The 21,839-nt window shown below is 43.6% G+C and overlaps 1 protein-coding gene across 1 annotated transcript in view; it reads left to right on the top strand.

Annotated features, from left to right (window-relative positions):
* LOC110522763 (cytosolic carboxypeptidase 6) overlaps nt 1–21,839 on the top strand; it is a 472,883-nt gene that overhangs the window by 415,653 nt on the left and 35,391 nt on the right. Inside the window, exons 7-8 of the mRNA XM_036969475.2 lie at nt 18,582–18,671; nt 20,375–20,489. Of these exons, the coding sequence (XP_036825370.1) occupies nt 18,582–18,671; nt 20,375–20,489 (205 nt within the window). The remainder of the gene's footprint in view (nt 1–18,581; nt 18,672–20,374; nt 20,490–21,839) is intronic.

The raw sequence follows: 21,839 nt of genomic DNA, 5'->3' as shown, positions 1-21,839 counted from the left end.
TAGTGTGTTATTAAAGGGATAGTTCACTCAAATTACAAAATGTAAGCAGTATACGGACAAGGTATGACAACAATCCATGCTTGGTTTAGTTTCCCTGGAACTGTTTTCAAATGCTAACCGTTTGGCGTTTGTGGAACAAATCCCATTCAAGTCATAGCACCAATATTAGCATTTTTTGCGCATAATGTTTCTTGTAGATAGACTGCTTACAGGGTAAGGAAACCAATATCTACTTTTGAAATTTGGGTGAACTATCCCATATTTAAGCAGTATTTTTAATTTATTTTTAAAATGTATTTATTAAAGTCTTGTGCCATCGCTTCAACTCCCATATGGACTCGGGAGAGGCAAAGTTTGAGAGCCATGCGTCCTCCGAAACAGGATCCTTACAAGCCGCACTGCTTCTTGACATACTCCTCGCTTAACCCGGAAGCCAGCTGCAATGTCTCGGAGGAAACACTGTACAACTGGCGACCGTGTCAGTGTGCCAGTGTCCGGCCCGCCACAGGAGTCGCTAGAGAGCGATGGGACAAGGACATCCTGGCCGGCCAAACCCTCCCCTAACCCAGACAGCGCTGGGCCAATTGTGTGCCGCCTCATGGGTCTCCCGTTCGCGCCCGGCGTCTGTAGTGACGCCTCAAGCACTGTGATGCAGTGCCTTAGACTGCTGAACTATCCCTTTAACAGAGTAATGGCCTGTCATTAAACTGCAGTGTGACATTGCAGCGCCATACTGCTCTTCCTACTGCTCCTCACTGGAGAGACAGACAGGAGGTGGAGGAAAGGAGCTTTACACACATGGACAGAGATAGAGAACAAAGAGAATGAGAAGGGAAGAAGCACGGTGCTTTGCTCTCTGGTAAAATGATCTTCAAAGAGAATCATTGATACCCACTTTGAACTCACATACAAGTCTTGAACGTTCAATGTTTGGACAGATACATGTCCCCAATAGAGATACACACCATGCCATTGTGAATTGAGTTGGATGTGTTGAAAGCATCTGCTTTATAAGTGAATGATCCAGTTGCCTCATTCAAATAACAAAATTATATTGTATGCTCTGTCTGAATACACTTCCACTACTCAAAGCTTTTTTTATCAAGTCTCTTTTGGTCTCATCTTGTTGAACCTGAGCCTCCTGACCAAGCGATCCCACTTCACTGTTTAATGTGGGTGGGAAGAAGGCAAGACAACTACTCCACTCACACTGCTTAATCAATATCCCACAGACAGACAAGCGAGACTTGGCAGAGGAAAACGCAGGGCTCTCAAGAAAATAGTTTGCCATCCACAATTGAAGCCCCGGGCCGAAAGCAGGGGGAACGTGTGATATATTTTTAGAGTATGAGATAGAGATTGACAGAGAGCGAGCGAGGCTGTAAATTGAGTGTCAGTGATCTCAATACGCAGTGGGAGAAAAGATGAGAGAAATGAAACCTCAGAGCTGTAACAGAGTAATAAAGCGGGATGCAGTTCGGGGCTGAGCGTCTGGACTTTGTTGCTCTCAAAAATTATTTATAACTCTGGGGAGAGGAACTAATAATATACTTCCTCTCCCCAGCCTTTCTCTCTCCACTTTGTTGAAAGTCCAAGGTTCAGAAGGGGTTGGTTCATGTCCAAACATAACCTCTGGTCTCTCATGAACAGCAACCATGTCAAAATACATGTAGCTCTATCTCAAGGCCCCATTGGCATCTACAGAAAACACCAATGACCTACTGCATTTCACAGATGATGCCATCTCAATTGCACTTCACACTGCCCTCTCCCACCTGGACAAGAGGGGAAATAACTATGTGAGCATACTGTTCATAGACTACAGCTCAGTGTTCAACACCATAGTCTGCTCCAAGCTCATCACCAAGCTAGGGACTCTAGGACTGAACACCTCTCTCTGCAACTGGATCCTGGACTTCCTGACGGGCCGCCTCTAGTGGTGTGGGTAGGCAACAACACCTCAGCCACGCTGACCCTCAAGGGTGCATGCTAAGTCCCCTCCTGTACTCTTTGTTCACCCATGGCTGCAGGGCCACTCACAACTCCAACACCATCATCAATTTTGCTGACACCATATTCAAGTGTGTGACAAATTAAATGTGATTTTATTCGATATTTTCAAGTTCAGATTCAGAGAAACGGGCTGGGTTTATGTACAGTGTTGTCTGTCTCTGGATCCAATCACTGTGAATAAAGAACAATAGCAGTGAAAAGCTCCTGTGTTGTTGTTGGAAGGGACACAGCTAGCACATAACTTTGAGAACATTCTCAGAATATTAATACAACTTTCCATAAAACCCACAAGAAAACTTTTGCAATGTTCAGAGAACGGTCTAAGAATGTTATTTCAAAACATGTACCTTCCACTCTCAGCGTCAACAAAACTCTATGTATCTTGTTAAGTGTGTTCAGGTGTGTTGGCTGCGCCCACTAATTGGCCACAACTGATCTTAATGAGTGCTTGTATAAGTAAAAACATTTTTTGGCCATGTTAGCTCCCTTCTGGTGGCGCAGTGGAAAAATAGAGAACAGAAAATAATAGATTTGAATCTCATTGACACCTTGTCACAATACAAAATAAACGTGTTTGATGATTGATACCTAAAAAAATAAGTGTCATATTTGTGCATGGAGTTCAAAATAGTTAACTCAAACTAAGCTTGCATTGTTATTAAAAGTCTTATTGAAACATTCAGGTAAGAAAGTTATTCAAAAGCTTCCAAATTACCTTTATATTTCCTTTAACATTAAAAACATTCATCAAATAACATTAATAGGGTGGTAGGTAGCCTTGGAACAGCAATCGAAAGGTCACTGGTCCGAATCCCCAAGCCGACTAGGTGAGGAGAAAAAACAAATCTGTCGATGTGCCCTTGAACAAGGCACTTAACCCTAATTACTCTTGCTAAATGTAAGTTATAGAATGTTATAACCTAAAATTTCTGTTCTCCAAATACACACAAATCTAAGTAATGGAATAAGAATATATACATATAAATATATGGATGAGCAATGACAGAGTGACATAGGCAAGATGCAATAGATGGTATAAAATACGGTATATACATATGAGATGAGTAATGCAAGATATGTAAAACGTTATTAAAGTGACTACTGTTCCATTTATTAAAGTGGACAATGATTTCAAGTCTGTATGTATAGTAGGCAGCATCATCTCTGTGTTAGTGATGGCTGTTTAACAGTCTGATGGCCTTGAGATATAAGTTGTTTTTTCAGTCACTCGGTCTCAGCTTTGATGCACCTGTACTGACCTCGCCTTCTGGATGGTAGCAGGGTGAACAGGTAGTGGCTCGGGTGGCTGTCCTTAATGATCTTTATGGCCTTCCTGTGACATCGACATGCTGTAGGTGTCCTGGAGTTTGGTAGGTAGTTTTCCCCCGGTGATGCATTGTGCAGACCGCACCACCCTCTGGAGAGCCTTGCGGTTGTGGGCGGTGCAGTTGCTGTACCAGGTGATACAGCCCAACAGGATGCTCTCAATTGTGCATCTGTAAAAGTTTGTGAAGGTTTTAGGTGACAAGCCAAATTTCTTCAAGAGTCACCTCCATGTTTCTCACATTGACTCTCCGTCAGGTCTGTTTCACTTGGAAAAGGTTATACGGACCCTCCTGGCCTGCAAAACACAATTTAATTTTAGAATTGGTTAAAATTAGGTTAGGGTTATGGGTTTGGTTGAGGTAAGGGTCCATTTTAGATTTTGGTACGTTGTTTTACAGGTCAGGAGTGTCCTAAAAGCCTCTCTCGTTTCACGTCTTGCGGAGGTTGTTGTTTTTTAAAATGGAAAGCAGGCTTCTCTTCTGAGTTTGCACAATATATCCAATATAGCAAAAGGGCTTTGCGCTTGACAGAGCTGTCCCTCTATTTCTTATTAACATTAAGATCACTTTTTTGGTCAATTACATGCAAGGTCCAGCCGAAATGTGACTTCTGCTTTAACCCAACCCATCTGAAAGACACATTTTTTGGGAGAGTTGCGAGGGGCTGACATTTTTGTGTCGGTCAAAAACATACAAAGGCAAGGCTTCCAGTTGCCAACCCATTGGACCTAGGATTCAAACTGACAACCCTCCGGTTGCTGGCGCGCCTCTCTAACCTCTGAGCTTCCTGCCACCCCGTATGTTTTACCTTTATGGTAAGAGTGTCCATACTGTTCAAAAAGTGTCAAAATATCTACAGTTCTCTATACATTTGTGATCATATGGTGCTCTAAGAGACATGTGGAGTTGCTTTTGAAGGTGTTATGATAAAATGGAGTGGGTTGTTTGCCTGGGAAAACACAGTCCATTGTTTTACATGAGAGAGGAACCTTATGGGGGTGCCCTAGCTAAGCTGACCTCGGCTAACGCCTGCACAGATCTGTTGGAAAAGAACACAAAGGAACTGCAGGCTTACATGGTCAATTATTGCTGTGGGGCCATATCTCAGGTTCGGCTCTCACCATTTGCATAATTAGGAGTCCTTGAGCCAGGAAATGTGTGATAGCGTCTCATTAAAGAGAAAGTCCCCACCCCACCCTCAGTCCTCAGTCCTCAGCTGTCACTTCCAATCGCCCATGACCTCAATTGTCATCACTCTTGCCCTTGAAATTGAGAAATCTCTCTATTTGACAGGGACAAGGCATAAGGGCCTTGATTGCAGCAAATAGATCTGTAATCAGTAATCACACAGCGCTCAGTGCTTTTATCCTGTAGGGTTATATTTACATGCTATGTTTTCCAGGGTTTCTCTCTCGCCGTGTTTCTGATGTGTGTCACACCTGCCATTCTAATCCTCTTTTCAGGCTGACCGTGAAGTCTCCGTCACTGATGGCCCACTTCAGCTGTCCTCTCATCAGCTCTATAGTGATGGTCAGGGGAGCTGTGTTTCAGACAGAATAGTGACTTGACCCCTGTGGCTCCTCTTTCCTCTCAGTGGTCAATCCGCACCTTCGACCAACGTCAGCATTGCACGTCATACTGTCCTCTGTTACCTCTGCCTGGTACTAGAATATCCTGGAATATAAGTCTGCGGTGGCTATCTGCTTTGCATTTTCATTTTGTAGCAGTTAGAGAGGGAGTTGGCATTGGGTGGAATCTAGATTTGTTATGATTGTCAGCTCTGTTGTCGGTCTGTGACTGTAGGGATGTTGTGGGGGGCAGGGGTATCTATCCGCTAGTGGATATGTGTGGCCTGTAGTGGGAAGGGACAGCGGCTGGTTTAATGAGTGTATGAGGAGGCCTTGGCACCAACATGCCTCTCCAAAATAAGATGAGCTGAATAAATCTGAGAGAGACCAGAGGCTTTGTGCTCCCACAGTCTTATATCCTGTCATGGCCTGACCTTTTCTGAAGGAAGAAAACAGTGCCATGAAGCTCTATTGCTTTTAAAGCCCTCTCTCTTCCTCTCTCTCTGTGTGTCCTTGAGGAGCAGAGGGTGGCAGGGGGGCAGAGAGGGGGGCTCTGATGGTTGTTCGGGCTCAGTCAACTGGTTAGAACAACTGTCTGCATTTTATTCCAAGGCCCTGTATAAATTTTACATGAGTGACAATTATAGCTACCGCATGTCCCCGAATATGACGCGCAAACTGGCGAGCGTGTCGTGTTTCCACCTCAGGAAAGTGAAGTAAATTTATTACAGCGTAAAAGGCTCAGTGCGTTCAGAGGGAGTATGGATTTGGTAGGGGCTGGGGGCTGCACTGGGTTATTGAAGTCTTCGGACAATAGAGTGGAAGGCAGCATTGGTCTCTCCTCACAGAGCCCACCTAGGGGCAGTGTGACTTGTGGCATCATCTCACCCACTCACAGTCCCATAGAACTCAGTCAACCCTTCTGCTAATCCTTCTGTTCACTGGTTTTATTGGTCTCTGTGTTTTACATGAACCATTAATTACTTGAGTTAAAGGTCCAATGTAGCTGTTTAAAAAAATATATATCAAATAATTTCTGGGTAACAAAGTAACTTACTTTAGAAGGTCCTGTGTAGATTGTATTTTCAACCAGCAATTATCTGAAAATAACACTGATAAAATGTTTTCACACTTTTACAGGGTTAGTTTCATCAGCTGTTGTACAATATGCTACAAAACACAGAAAAAACTAAATTTTGACTGCACTGGGCCTTTAATAATACCCGACCAAGTAAGGAAAATGCATCATGGCATTGTCTTGATGAGATAGTTAAACTCCAACTCAAAATATATTTTCCACGAAGTGTCTAGAATAACACCTGTAAAAAAAATACCTCTGTAACAGACACATATAAAGTACATGAATACTGAATGGATGACAGCAGTATCCAATAAAAATGCTGTCATCTATGCAGAATGTGACATCCCATGAATCCACCTGAGGAAAACAACAACCTCGGTTTATTGTATAATGTCAGAAGCCTTTTCAACGGAGGAGGCTGGTGGGAGGAGCTATAGGAAGAGCTCATTGTAATGGCTGGAATGGAATAAATGGATCAAACATATGGAATCCACATGTTTGACTAAATTCCGTTCCAGCCATTACAATGAGCAGCCTGTCCTCCCATAGCTCTTCCCACTGGCCTCCTCTGCCTTTCAAGTCTTATCTACTTGATTTAGAAGGATTGAGGCTGTAGCAAAAAAAAAGCTGAAATGCACAATTGGAGTGACCTTCAAATTCCATAACATTTAGGTTGTTTGTCAAAGACACTTTTCTTCTTCGATACAATTTACATATTTATCCGACCTGATCGTAAAATGACATGTGGCGTATTTGACTTTCTCAGGTGAAAAATATGCTGAGAGAGCAGTTTGATGCTAAGGTGTGGGCATACATTTCCCTCCCTCCCTTTTTCTTCTACACACACACACACACACACACACACACACACACACACACACACACACACACACACACACACACACACACACACACACTCTCCCTTTTACACTCACTTATTATCCTCCCTGACTCGTGACTTTCCTAATGTAAGTCCCCTCCTTATCTGCAGTGCTGTGACAGGCCCATTGAGGTCTGTGATGATGGGAGTGTTAAGAGGTTCATTAAAGGTAGACCTGCTCAGTAAGGTACATTCTCAAAGCTTACCTCTTATCACCCCTCCACTCTGCTTATACAGCACTAAGGAGAGGGGGGGGGGGGGGGCATTTGTAAAGACTAGCTATCCAAGATAAAATACCAGGTTTTAAACTAAAACAAGTATGTTTTTCAAGGCTGACTGTATCTGTTTAACTATGACAAGTGTAGTTTTACATTGACTTTGTCCTCTGTGGTGGCTTTATTTTGATACCTTATCCCGTCTCTGAGAATGTGTTTCAGTAGTTGCAGATGTCAGTGTATAAGCCTGGATAATATACATGACATACACATGTACACCACATTATTTTAAGAATGTGAAATGTCAGAATAATATTAGAGAGAATGATTTATTTCAGCTTATATTTCTTTCATCACATTCCCAGTGGGTCCGAGGTTTACACACATTCAATTAGTATTTTGTAGCATTGCCTTTAAATTGCTTAACTTGGGTCAAACGTTTCGGCTAGCCTTCCACAAGATTCCCACAATAAGATGGGGAAATTTTGGCCAATTCCTCCTGACAGAACTGGTGTAACTGAGTCAGGTTTGTAGGCCTCCTTGCTCGCGCACACTTTTTCAGTTCTGCCCACAAATGTTCTATAGGATTGAGGTCAGGGCTTTGTGATGGCCACTCCAATACCTTGACTTTGTTGTCCTTAAGCCATTTTGCCACAACTTTGGAAGTATGCTTGGGGTCATTGTCCATTTGGAAGACCCATTTGCAACCAAGCTTCAACTTCCTGACTGATGTCTTGAGATGTTACTTCAATATATTCTTCAATATATCCTACCTCATGATGCCATCTATTTTGTGAAGTGCATCAGTCCCTCCTGCAGCAAAGCACACCCACAACATGATGCTGCCACCCCCGTGCTTCACGGTTGGGATGGTGTTCTTCGGCTTGCAAGCCTCCCCCTTTCTCCTCCAAACATAATGATGGTCATTATGGTCGAACAGTTATATTTTGTTTCATCATACCAGAGGATCTGGTACAATCTTTGTCACCATGTGCAGTTACAAACCGTAGTCTGGATTTTTTATGGCGGTTTTGGAGCAGTGGCTTCTTCCTTGCTGAGCGGCCTTTCAGGTTATGTCAATATGGACTCGTTCTACTGTGGATATAGATACTTTTGTACCTGTTTCCTCCAGTATATTCACAAGGTCCTTTGCTGTTATTCTGGGATTGATTTGCACTTTTCGCACCAAAGTACGTTCCTCTCTAGGAGACAGAAAGCATCTCCTTCCTGAGCGGTATGACGGCTGCGTGGTCCCATGGTGTTTATACTTGCGCATTATTGTTTGTACAGATGAAAGTGGTACCTTCAGGCATTTGTAAATTTCTCCCAAGGATGGACCAGACTTGTGGAGGTCTAAAAAAAAATTCTGAGGTCTTGGCTAATTTGTTTTGATTTTCCCATGATGTCAAGCAAAGAGGCACTGAGTTTGAAGGTAGGCCTTGAAATACATCCACAGGTAGGGTAGCCTACTGGTTAGAGCTTTGGACTAGTAACCGAAAGGTTGCAAGATAGAATCCCTGAGCTGCCAAGGTACAAATCTGTCATTCTTCCCCTGAACAAGGCAGTTAACCACTGTTCCTAGGCTGTCCTTGAAAATAAGAATTTGTTCTTAACTGATTGGATTGTAAAATAAATTTTAAAAAGGTACACCTCCAGTTGACTCAAATTATGTCAATTAGCCTATCAGAAGCATCTAAAGCCATGACATCATTTTCTGGAATTTTCCAAGCTGTTTAAAGGCACAGTCAACTTAGTATGTGTAAACTTCTGACTCATTGGAATTGTAATACAGTGAATTATAAGTGAAATAATCTGTCTGTAAACAATTGTTGGAAAAATTACTTGTGTCATGCACAAAGTAGATTTCCTAACCGACTTGCCGAAACTATAGTTTGTCAACAAGACATTTGTGGAGTGGTTGAAAACGGGCTTTAATGACTCCAATCTAAGTGTATGTAAACTTCCGACTTCAACTGCATCAGACTGTCTTTCCAATGCTTAGCAAAAATAAAGTGAGCAAAAAACTGTGAGTTTGCCTCTACATAAGCCCCTCCCAAAAAAAAGTACATACACCAGGATACCAGGTCCAAGTGATTTTAATTTAAGAAATCTTTTCCCAAGTATTCCCACGCGTAATAAAGAAACACGTGATTGTATACAAATGTAAGCAAGGTATGTTTTAGTCAAACATTATGTCTGTTTGGGCTTGTGGGAAATTTGCAGTCTACAATTTATTTGTAATGATGTTCCGGTCCCTCGACCACCCGCTTAAGAAAAAATTGTCTCGGGGCTGAATTTTTTGGATGTTCCCTGCTCTACAGCATATATTTGTCTTGTGTTAAAAGGTTTTTATTTCACTCCCCCCTAGACTTGTGTCTTTCTGTGTATTTGGATTTGTTGGGATTACAGAGCCCCCTGCTGATCTTTAGCGGCACCTGCAGGCAAGACTGTGCCACTGCAGCTGTGTGCTTTGTTGTGCGCATGGGGGCTGGAACCTGTGGGGCTGTTTGGCTGAACGCTCGGCTGGGCAGAGGCAGAGGCAGACAGACAGAGTTGCAGAGGAGTGCTTGGGCTGAGGAGGCAGCAGGGACCCTATGCACTCTCCATACACTGCACTAAGATAAACTGTAGATCTTCGCTAAGCTGCAAGCCTGGTAGAAATTGCACTGATGAAGTGCAAGGGCAAATTAGCATAAAATATATATGTCTACCAGAGCATTATTTTCTAACCCCAAACGGATTTGTGTTGTGTGGTGTCTGTTGGAGTCTGTTTCAAGACTGTTGGTTTTAATGTGGAGGGGCTTTGTGTGCATGCTAGGTTTACTCTGTAAAGTCCTCTCTGAATGGAGCACTCCTGTGCTCGCCCAGGGCACTATATGGGCACTGTTCCATTGTTTTGCATCAGGAGCCACGTCGTGTCGGGTCGAGGCCAAGGTGGAATTCATAACTGATGGAATTTCACACCCAAGTGAGCGCCGGGCCTGGTGAAACGCAAGCACTCACATTTACAAGAAACGCCCCGGCTGTTCCGCCGAGACTCCTGAATGGCAAAGCCATTTGTCTCTGTGAAGGGCAAAGAGAGAAAAATAGGGAACTATCTTTTTTTTCTTCACTTTTAAAAACAGAATAATGCTTTATGTTTACGCATTCTCTCCCCCCCCCCCCCCCCCCCCCCCCACACACACACACACACACACACCAGAAATCCATGTTTTCCAAGGCCCTCAGAAACGTAATTGGAATTAAAGACGGGAAAGGGTGTGCAGCCAATTGCCAATTAGCATTTTCTCAGCTCAGCAGAAGCTCAGGGGGATCAATAGGATATTAAGTTTGTGTACATAGCAATAAGACACACAATCACTTCCAGCCATTAGCAACACTAAACGTGTGGAGAAATGTCGACCTCCGATGGCTGCGTTCTGTGAAAATCATTTGGCAGTATTCAAGCTTGGCTGAAGTGCATTGGTACAGTTTGCTTCGATTGGGCACAATAGTATTCGGCTCTGACAAATAGTATTCTTTAGAAACTCTGAGATGGTTACACTTTAGTATCTTTAGAATCACTGAGGACCAACTGCAGCAAACAACACAGTTATAGGCTCATGTCAGGTTCTCCAAACAACCAGATTAAAAAATACTATACTATCCATTGGTTAAATTTATTTATTTATTTATTTCACCTTTATTTAACCAGGTAGGCAAGTTGAGAACAAGTTCTCATTTACAATTGCGACCTGGCCAAGATAAAGCAAAGCAGCTCGACACATACAACGACACAGAGTTACACATGGAGTAAAACAAACATACAGTCAACAATACAGTATAAACAAGTCTATATACGATGTGAGCAAATGAGGTGAGATAAGGGAGGTAAAGGCAAAAAGGCCATGGTGGCAAAGTAAATACAATATAGCAAGTAAAACACTGGAATGGTAGATTTGCAATGGGAGAATGTGCAAAGTAGAAATAAAAATAATGGGGGTGCAAAGGAGCAAAATAAATAAATTAATTAAATACAGTAGGGAAAGAGGTAGTTGTTTGGGCTAAATTATAGGTGGGCTATGTACAGGTGCAGTAATCTGTGAGCTGCTCTGACAGTTGGTGCTTAAAGCTAGTGAGGGAGATAAGTGTTTCAAGTTTCAGAGATTTTTGTAGTTCGTTCCAGTCATTGGCAGCAGAGAACTGGAAGGAGAGGCGGCCAAAGAAAGAATTGGTCCTGGGGGTGACTAGAGAGATATACCTGCTGGAGCGTGTGCTACAGGTGGGAGATGCAATGGTGACCAGCTGAGCTGAGATAAGGGGGGACTTTACCTAGCAGGGTCTTGTAGATGACATGGAGCCAGTGGGTTTGGCGACGAGTATGAAGCGAGGGCCAGCCAACGAGAGCGTACAGGTCGCAATGGTGGGTAGTATATGGGGCTTTGGTGACAAAACGGATTGCACTGTGATAGACTGCATCCAATTTGTTGAGTAGGGTATTGGAGGCTATTTTGTAAATGACATCGCCAAAGTCGAGGATTGGTAGGATGGTCAGTTTTACAAGGGTATGTTTGGCAGCATGAGTGAAGGATGCTTTGTTGCGAAATAGGAAGCCAATTCTAGATTTAACTTTGGATTGGATATGTTTGATATGGGTCTGGAAGGAGAGTTTACAGTCTAACCAGACACCTAAGTATTTGTAGTTGTCCACGTATTCTAAGTCAGAGCCGTCCAGAGTAGTAATGTTGGACAGGCGGGTAGGTACAGGTAGCGATCGGTTGAAGAGCATGCATTTAGTTTTACTTGTATTTAAGAGCAATTGGAGGCCACGGAAGGAGAGTTGTATGGCATTGAAGCTTGCCTGGAGGGTTGTTAACACAGTGTCCAAAGAAGGGCCAGAAGTATACAGAATGGTGTCGTCTGCGTAGAGGTGGATCAGAGACTCACCAGCAGCAAGAGCGACCTCATTGATGTATACAGAGAAGAGAGTCGGTCCAAGAATTGAACCCTGTGGCACCCCCATAGAGACTGCCAGAGGTCCGGAGAGCAGACCCTCCGATTTTACACACTGAACTCTATCAGAGAAGTAGTTGGTGAACCAGGCGAGGCAATCATTTGAGAAACCAAGGCTGTCGAGTCTGCCGATGAGGATGTGGTGATTGACAGAGTCGAAAGCCTTGGCCAGATCAATGAATACGGCTGCACAGTAATGTTTCTTATCGATGGCGGTTAAGATATCATTTAGGACCTTGAGCGTGGCTGAGGTGCACCCATGACCAGCTCTGAAACCAGATTGCATAGCAGAGAAGGTATGGTGAGATTCGAAATGGTCGGTAATCTGTTTGTTGACTTGGCTTTCGAAGACCTTAGAAAGGCATGGTAGGATAGATATAGGTCTGTAGCAGTTTGGGTCAAGAGTGTCACCCCCTTTGAAGAGGGGGATAATACTATAGTATATAGTAGATAGATAGATAGATAATAATACTATAGTAAATACTATAGTATTCTCTGTAGCGTTTTTGTTGACTTTTCTGTAGTATTCACTGTAGTGTTTATTGTAGTTTTGCGGACATAACTGTAATATAGTGTAGTATTTACAGTTTACTGTAGTATAAATACTATAGTAAGAAAAACTGTATTATATACTATAGTGATTACTTTAGTGTTTTTGTAAACTGTAGTATACTGTTGTATTCACTCTAGTGTTTTTGCAGACTGTAGTATACTGTTATATTTACTGTAGTGATTTTGCAGACATGACTGAAGTATTTACTATGGTGTTTTTGTTTTATTATCTTTGGCATACTATAGCAGTGGGGTTGTTGTCCTTGAGGAAACCTACTGGACAAAATACTCAGAGCAAATCTTCCATAACCTGTAGGTCGGTAGAAAAGTAGGTAGGTAGGTTGGACTGAGGTCTGAATGGACCATTTAGAGCTTCTGCTCATTTCTATAACCTGGAGGGAACACAATATATGGGCTATACTTAGCATGTAGGTTTTTCACTTATGGGTGGCACAAATTGGGATACAGGGGTGAGGAATGGGCAGGGTACAGTGCCTTGCGAAAGTATTCGGCCCCCTTGAACTTTGCGACCTTGTGCCACATTTCAGGCTTCAAACATAAAGATATAAAACTGTATTTTTTGTGAAGAATCAACAACAAGTGGGACACAATCATGAAGTGGAACGACATTTATTGGATATTTCAAACTTTTTTAACAAATCAAAAACTGAAAAATTGGGCGTGCAAAATTATTCAGCCCCCTTAAGTTAATATTTTGTAGCGCCACCTTTTGCTGCGATTACAGCTGTAAGTCCCTTGGGGTATGTCTCTATCAGTTTTGCACATCGAGAGACTGAATTTTTTTCCCATTCCTCCTTGCAAAACAGCTCGAGCTCAGTGAGGTTGGATGGAAAGCATTTGTGAACAGCAGTTTTCAGTTATTTCCACAGATTCTCGATTGGATTCAGGTCTGGACTTTGACTTGGCCATTCTAACACCTGGATATGTTTATTTTTGAACCATTCCATTGTAGATTTTGCTTTATGTTTTGGATCATTGTCTTGTTGGAAGACAAATCTCCGTCCCAGTCTCAGGTCTTTTGTAGACTCCATCAGGTTTTCTTCCAGAATGGTCCTGTATTTGGCTCCATCCATCTTCCCATCAATTTTAACCATCTTCCCTGTCCCTGCTGAAGAAAAGCAGGCCCAAACCATGATGCTGCCACCACCATGTTTGACAGTGGGGATGGTGTGTTCAGCTGTGTTGCTTTTACGCCAAACATAACGTTTTGAAATTTTGCCAAAAAGTTCAATTTTGGTTTCATCTGACCAGAGCACCTTCTTCCACATGTTTGGTGTGTCTCCCAGGTGGCTTGTGGCAAACTTTAAACGACACTTTTTATGGATATCTTTAAGAAATGGCTTTCTTCTTGCCACTCTTCCATAAAGGCCAGATTTGTGCAATATACTGATTGTTGTCCTATGGACAGAGTCTCCCACCTCAGCTGTAGATCTCTGCAGTTCATCCAGAGTGATCATGGGCCTCTTGGCTGCATCTCTGATCAGTCTTCTCCTTGTATGAGCTGAAAGTTTAGAGGGACGGCCAGGTCTTGGTAGATTTGCAGTGGTCTGATACTCCTTCCATTTCAATATTATCGCTTGCACAGTGCTCCTTGTGATGTTTAAAGCTTGGGAAATATTTTTGTATCCAAATCCGGCTTTAAACTTCTTCACAACAGTATCTCGGACCTGTCTGGTGTGTTCCTTGTTCTTCATGATGCTCTCTGCGCTTTTAACGTACCTCTGAGACTATCACAGTGCAGGTGCATTTATACGGAGACTTGATTACACACAGGTGGATTGTATTTATCATCATTAGTCATTTAGGTCAACATTGGATCATTCAGAGATCCTCACTGAACTTCTGGAGAGAGTTTGCTGCACTGAAAGTAAAGGGGCTGAATAATTTTGCACGCCCAATTTTTCAGTTTTTGATTTGTTAAAAAAGTTTGAAATATCCAATAAATGTCGTTCCACTTCATGATTGTGTCCCACTTGTTGTTGATTCTTCTTCAAGGGGGCCGAATACTTTCGCAAGGCACTGTATATGCAAATGTAATACTGTATTATATACTACAGTAATTTCTGTAGTTTGTTTGTGGACTGTAATGTTTTTGGAGTGTTTTTACGGACATTACTGTAGTATTTACTGTAGTGTTTTTGCGAACATTACTGTAGTATTTAATGGGTTTTTTATGGTCTAGTACACTGTAGTATTTACTATGGTGTTCTACAGTATAATACAACATGTAGTAAGTACTACACATGATTAAAGTATTCTACAGTGTGTAGAATAGCATTATACAATATACTACAGTTTAATACATAATTCTATATTAAGTACTGTAGTATTCTATAGTAAACTGTAGTCTTTTTTCATGTGGGCAGGCCTTGTTTTCTCTTAGCATTGGTTAGAATCATCTCAAGACAACCATCTTTCCAAACCACAGTGATTGGTTGTGGTATCAACTGCAGAGTAACTGTCTGTTATCACAGGCAGTGATACCTGCTCTCAAGCTGAAGTTTCTGCCTATCTCACAACCCTCCAGCGTTGGGCCAGCTCACATAAAAAAGACGGTAGTATACTATACTATGGTTTAAATACTGTAGTATTCGCTGTAGTGTTTTTGCAGACTAAACTCAGACTATAGTATACTGTAGTATTTACAGTTAACTATAATTTAAATACTGTAGTAAGCATTCTATAGTACATTATCAAACTTTACTACAGTGTGAAGTATAGTATTATACAGTATACTACAGTTTACTATATAATTCTACAGTAAGTACTGTAGTATTCTATAGTAAACTGTAGTATATTTTCATGTGGGTGTGACACAAAGGTCGAACCGAAAAGGTGGAAAATCTGTCGATGTGCCCTTGAGCAAGGCACTTAACCCTATTTAATCCAGGGTAGACCGTTGATAATGGCAGACCCTGGCTATGACCCCACTCTCCAAGGGTGTCTCAGTGGGAGTTGGGATAAAATATGGAATTCGCATCCACCATCTCTCAACCCTCACAACATTAGCCAGAGTCCCCTTTTACCCCCCACCCTCCACCAAATTAAGAGCCATAAAGTAAACTAAGCTAAAAAAGAAACATCCTCTCACTGTCAACCGAGTTTATATTCAGCAAACTTAACATGTGTAAATACTTGGATGAACAAAACAAGATTCAACAACTGAGACATAAACTGAACAATTTCCACAGACATGTGACTAACAGAAATGGAATAATGTGTCCCTGAACAAAGGGGGGATCAAAATCAAAAGCAACAGTCAGTATCTGGTGTGGCCACCAGCTGCATTAAGTATTGGACTGCATTTCTTGTTGTGAGATGTTACCCCACTCTTCCACCAAGGCACCTGCAAGTTCCCAGACATTTCTGTGGGGAATGGCCCTAGCCCTCACCCTCCGATCCAACAGATCCCAGACGTGCTCAATGGGATTGAGGTCTGGGCTCTTCGCTGGCAATGGCAGAACACTGTCATTCCTGCCTTGCAGGAAATCACACACAGAACGAGTAGTATGGCTGGTGACATTGTCATGTCAGGATGTCAGGGTCATGTCAGGATGAGCCTGCAGGAAGGGTAACCACATGAGGGAGGAGGATGTCTTCCCTGAGATTGCCTGCAATGACAACAAGCTCAGTCCGATGATGCTGTGACACACCACCCCAGACCATGACGGACCCTCCACCTCCAAATCGATCCCGCTCCAGAGAACAGACCTCGGTGTAACGCTCATTCCTTCAACGATAAACGCAAATCCAACCATCACCCCTGGTGAGACAAAACTGCGACTCGTCAGTGAAGAGCACTTTTTGCCAGTCCTGTCTGGTCCAGCGACGATGGGTTTGTGCCCATAGGTGACGTTGTTGCAGGTGATGTCTAGTGAGGACATGCCTTACAACAGGCCTACAAGCCCTCAGTCCAGTCTCTCTCAGCCTATTGCGGACAGTCTGAGCACTGATGGAGGGATTGTGCATTCCTGGTGTAACTCGGGCAGTTGTTGTTGCCATTCTGTACCTGTCCCGCAGGTGTGATGTTCGGATGTACCGATCCTGTGCAGGTGTTGTTACACGTGGTCTGCCACTGTGAGGACGATCAGCTGTCCGTCCTGTCTCCCTGTAGTGCTGTCTTAGGCGTCTCACAGTACAGACAGGGCAATTTATTACCCTGGCCACATCTGCAGTCCTCATGGCTCCTTGCAGCATGCCTAAGGCACGTTCACGCAGAAGATCAGGGAGCCTGGGCATCTTTCTTTTGGTGTTTTTCAGAGTCAGTAGAAAGGCCTCTTTAGTGTCCTAAGTTTTCATAACTGTGACCTTAATTGCCTACCGTCTGTAAGATGTTAGTGTCTTAACGACCGTTCCACAGGTGCATGTTCATTAGTTGTTTATGGTTCATTGTACAAGCACGGGAAACAGTGTTTAAACCATTTACAATGAAGATCTGTGAAGTTATTTGGATTTTGACTAATTATCTTTGAAAGACAGGGTCCTGAAAAAGGGATGTTTCTTTTTTTGCTGAGTTTATTAGTTCTATTCATGCTTGTTTTTACGGACCGTGATAAATGTATACATCATTCAAAGAGCGTGCTGAATAATCCATGAGCTTATTTAATGATTCATTCATACGCGGGCTGAGAGTGAGGGGGAAGTATTTGTGGGTTGACCTGGGCACCAGTGATACCCCCTCCTCAATACCAGCCAAGGTGTCAATCCATCCTCTCCTCCATTGTGCTTGGCGTCTCTCTATCACTTATTCATCCACTGGACTCTCTGAAGATGCAAACGCACACCTTCCTCTTTGTGACCACTGGGCCACATGCCCAGAGATATATCCATTTTTCATATAGTTGAATATGATCCCTGCTATATGGAATGTAGTCTTCCATATTGAATAAGAGACAAAGCGAAGGAAGGTTTGGCCTGTATGTGGTAATGTATGGGGTGTAACTATATGTAGTGAGGTAGAGGGGGCCAGATTCAGGGATATATGCGGACTGTTTCTGTGCGGTTGTGTTTCTGTGTGCTGCTTTGTCTGGTGAATACCAGCGCTCCATTCAGCAGGTAACCATGTTGATGGTAATGAAACCTGCCTGCTCTCTTTGGAAATGAGAGGCAGAGCCTGGTGTTTGGAAATCCCATCATGTAGTTGATAACGAGGGGAACATTGTGCTACATGAACAAAGGCTGCTGCAGCGTCAGAGCCCCGTACCGTCGTCCGCCACCCAGAACAGAGGAGGCAGGAATAGGTATGAGCGTGACTCGCAGCAGGTGGAGGCAGATCAGCATGTTAACAGCTTTTTGTCCAGCAGCACCGGTATTCATCCAGCCAATTTTATTAGCCTGAATGCAATTCTTCCTCATTTCCCCTGTAGCCTGGTACTTTCACAGAGAGAAAATAGCAGGCAGATTTGATTTATGGTGCATTAAGCTGGGCAGTCTATCATGGACATCATGTAGATTGTGAAAACATACCTCTAGCAGAATATCTCCAAATGGATCTGGAGGTCATTGTGGCATCTTTGGTGGGGAAAACTGTACATGGAATTGAATTTGCAGCATTAAAAAGAGCCTGTCCTTGGACAAATGGGTTAGAGGAGTCTCACTAGCACACATGTCACATCATTTCCATTGGGTCACAATGTCCCTTTCTAACAATGTTAAATAGAATTGATTTCCATCCCAGTCTGCAGATACTGTATGTTCCTTATTACACCAGCGTGCAGTAGTCAGTGAATGTTGTCACTGAATTGACCAGAATGCTAATTTACACCGCATACCTGTGAAGTGTGTTTAGTGACCAATTAATCCTGACAGCAGGGCCCCAGTGTCCCTGACCATATTCTCATCTAACGTGTGTGTGTGTGTGTGTGTGTGTGTGTGTGTGTGTGTGTGTGTGTGTGTGTGTGTGTGTGTGTGTGTGTGTGTGTGTTTCTTCTCCAGCTCAACAGAATCCAGCGAAGCAGAAGAAGCTTGTTGTTCTCACAGCCCGTGTACACCCTGGGGAGTCGCCTGCATCCTTCATCTGTCAAGGTAGGTCTCTGTCTCCACCCATCTGGCAAGGTATGTCTCTATCTCCACCCATCTGTCAAGATACAGTAGGTCTCTATCTCCACCCATCTGTCAAGATAGGTCTCTGTCTCCACCCATCTTTCAAGGTATTCTCTATCTCCACCCATCTGTCAAGATAGGTCTCTGTCCACCCATCTGGCAAGGTATGTCTCTATCTCCACCCATCTGTCAAGGTTGGTCTCTGTCTCCACCCATCTGTCAAGATAGGTCTCTGTCTCCACCCATCTGGCAAGGTATGTCTCTATCTCCACCCATCTGTCAAGATACAGTAGGTCTCTATCTCCACCCATCTGTCAAGTTAGGTCTCTGTCTCCACCCATCTGTAAAGGTAGGTCTCTGTCTCCATGCATCTGTCAAGGTAGGTTTCTCTCTGCTCTATACACCTCCCTAATAAGCATGCGCACACACACACACACACACACACACACACACACAAACACAAAGACACATACAGCCCAGGTGGAGCATCTCTTAAGCAGTTTATCAAGTTCTCATAGAATTACAGGGAAATAAGTGGAAAAAGAAGCAGATGATTAAAATAAATCCTTGGCTTCCACTCATACCTCCCTTAACGTGTCTGCCATTTTTCAGGCTTTCATTAAGACAGGCTCTTCAGGTGAGAAATACTTGTTTCATTGACAAGTAACTGAACTCCTGCAGGGTTTCTCTCCTCAACATAAAGGACATCTGAAGTGCAGCAAGAGTGAGTTACAGTTAATAAGATGTCTTGTCTTGGGTCTTCTTTACTTTGCCATTGTTGAAAATCGAGTGTAAGAAACAGTGGAAAAACACCCAGTTGGTGTCGTAGCGTTTGGTCACCACGTAGCTCTGAGAGCAGACAGTGCACTTAGCTCAATGTGACTTTGAGCTCCACTTAGGACCAACCCCTACTCCGACACGCAGATGTGCATGAAATCATTTCAGGAAGTCCGAGCAATTAGACGGCACACTCTGTGGCCTGTACCTGTATCCCACGCTCCTTCTCTCCTCCTGCCTGCCACATTGACTCAATTAGAGAGCTTGTTATGCCTCCATTAGTGGTAACGAGCAGGACAGAGTGGGGCGGGCGGCTGGAGTAGGAGGGAGGGAGGGAGGCAGGGAGGGGTACACAGTGCTGGCTGTCGGCCCTCTCTGCTTCTTATTTACCTGTCAATTATCCTGCTTCAGTCCAGGGCTGTGGAGGGCTTTTCAGTGGCCGGCACTGTTTACATGTCTCAATGCTATCTCTCTCTGTCTCGCTCTCTTTTTCAATCTCCCTCTCTCTCTCGTTGGCTGTCTCTGTGTCTCATCTGTAGCAGATAGCGTTATCTCCCTCACTCAGTGTTTGAGGCCCTGTGGGCTAATCAGGTCCTCTGCGCTGTCTGTTTTTATCCCACTGTCAGCTCTATTCAATTTGTATCGATTTTGGAGGGATGTCTCAGGTTTCCCCTCTGATTTTTATAATGCTCCCTTTTGTCCTTCTCCTTTTGTTTCTCAAAACTCAATTAACTGGGGCCTTGGGTTTTCTTTTCAAGTCAATTTTACTGGGAGTGTGTGTGTGAGGATGTGTGTGCATATTTGTGTGAATGAAATAGAATAGCTTTGAGAGTGATTCTCTCCAGCCATACAGTAGAGTGAATCTGGAGGGCTTAATAACCCTGACAGTGTCCTTTGTGTTGCTTTAGGAGTGATTGACTTCCTGGTCAGCCAGCACCCTGTAGCTGTAATCCTGCGTGACCATGTGATCTTTAAGATTGTACCCATGCTCAACCCTGATGGGGTCTACTTAGGCAACTACAGGTAAGCTCAACCATCAATATATGAAATTCCCCTTTCTTCGTGAACAAAATGAGCAGTTCAGTTGTAATAATTTCCATCCTGTTGTTTGAGGTCTACTGAAAAGTTGTACTTTTGATGGATTCCGCTAGAGATTTCTGACTAGACTGCAGCACATTGCTAGTGCTAAAGAGAGATGCTGTGATGATGTGTTTGGTAACGCCCACTGTGGAGGTCCCCTACCAGATGATTTATTGGCCGCTAGATGCATGTGTGGGAATAGCAGGCTGGGCTGCCGGCCCTCTCATCTTCTATTTCTCCCTCTGTCTCCAAAGCGCCATTCCTGGAATATGAACTGCTGGCGTTCCTATTCTGCTGTCTCTTTTCTCCTCCGTTGACAGTTCAACTCAATGTAATTGCTGCAGTAGTCCAGGCTGTTGCAGGTACTCTAAATCAAATCACCTCTTATTCCCCACTGCTAGTTCTCAATCCAATCATGCGCGCAAAGACACACACACACACACACACACACACACACACACACACACACACACACACACACACACACACACACACACACACACACATCTTTCTGTCTCTATTCTTGCGTAAGATATATCTTGCCTCTGCCAAATGTATGCCCTTGCAATACTGTGTCTCCTATGCTGAGCTGTGTGTGTTTCCTGAGGCCATACACTCCATCCTTTGTTTAGCGTTGAGACACAGGCTCCATGGGCATCATTTCCACCTCCCTCTCCATAATTGTCTTTTACTTAATGGGGTGGACATGAGGAATACAAATGCACTGAGATGATAGTGCTTCCACCGAACATGTGTTTGTGGCCGCCATCTACTGGCCGCTCCCCCCCACTGCGCTGAGTCTGTCAATTGTAGATCAAGTGTGCTCTCTGGCAATGATGAGGTTAGACACATCTTGTTGCTAATCGTTCCGTTTTAAAGGCTGTTTTCATCAACTCTGGAAAATGATGCAGTCGGCCTGGCTGAATGGTGTGTGTATGTGTGTCTTTGCGCGCATGATTGGATTGAGAACTAGCAGTGGGGAATAAGAGGTGATTTGATTTAGAGTACCTGCAACAGCCTGGACTACTGCAGCAATTACATTGAGTTGAACTGTCAACGGAGGAGAAAAGAGACAGCAGAATAGGAACGCCAGCAGTTCATATTCCAGGGATGGCGCTTTGGAGGCAGAGGGAGAAATAGAAGATGACTCCTCACCCACACTACGTCCAGGCACCACATCACCCCTGTCATCCGTGAACTCCACTGGCTTCCTGTCTCCCAATGCAATGATTACAAGATCCCTCCCCCCACACACACACATACAAGCAAAGAAATGCACTACTAAGACACTCC

The sequence above is a fragment of the Oncorhynchus mykiss genome, chromosome 4 (assembly GCF_057628025.1).
Source record: "Oncorhynchus mykiss isolate SJ-2025 chromosome 4, ASM5762802v1, whole genome shotgun sequence".
Classification (NCBI taxonomy): domain Eukaryota; kingdom Metazoa; phylum Chordata; class Actinopteri; order Salmoniformes; family Salmonidae; genus Oncorhynchus; species Oncorhynchus mykiss.
This window is presented reverse-complemented; position numbering and strand designations above follow the sequence as displayed.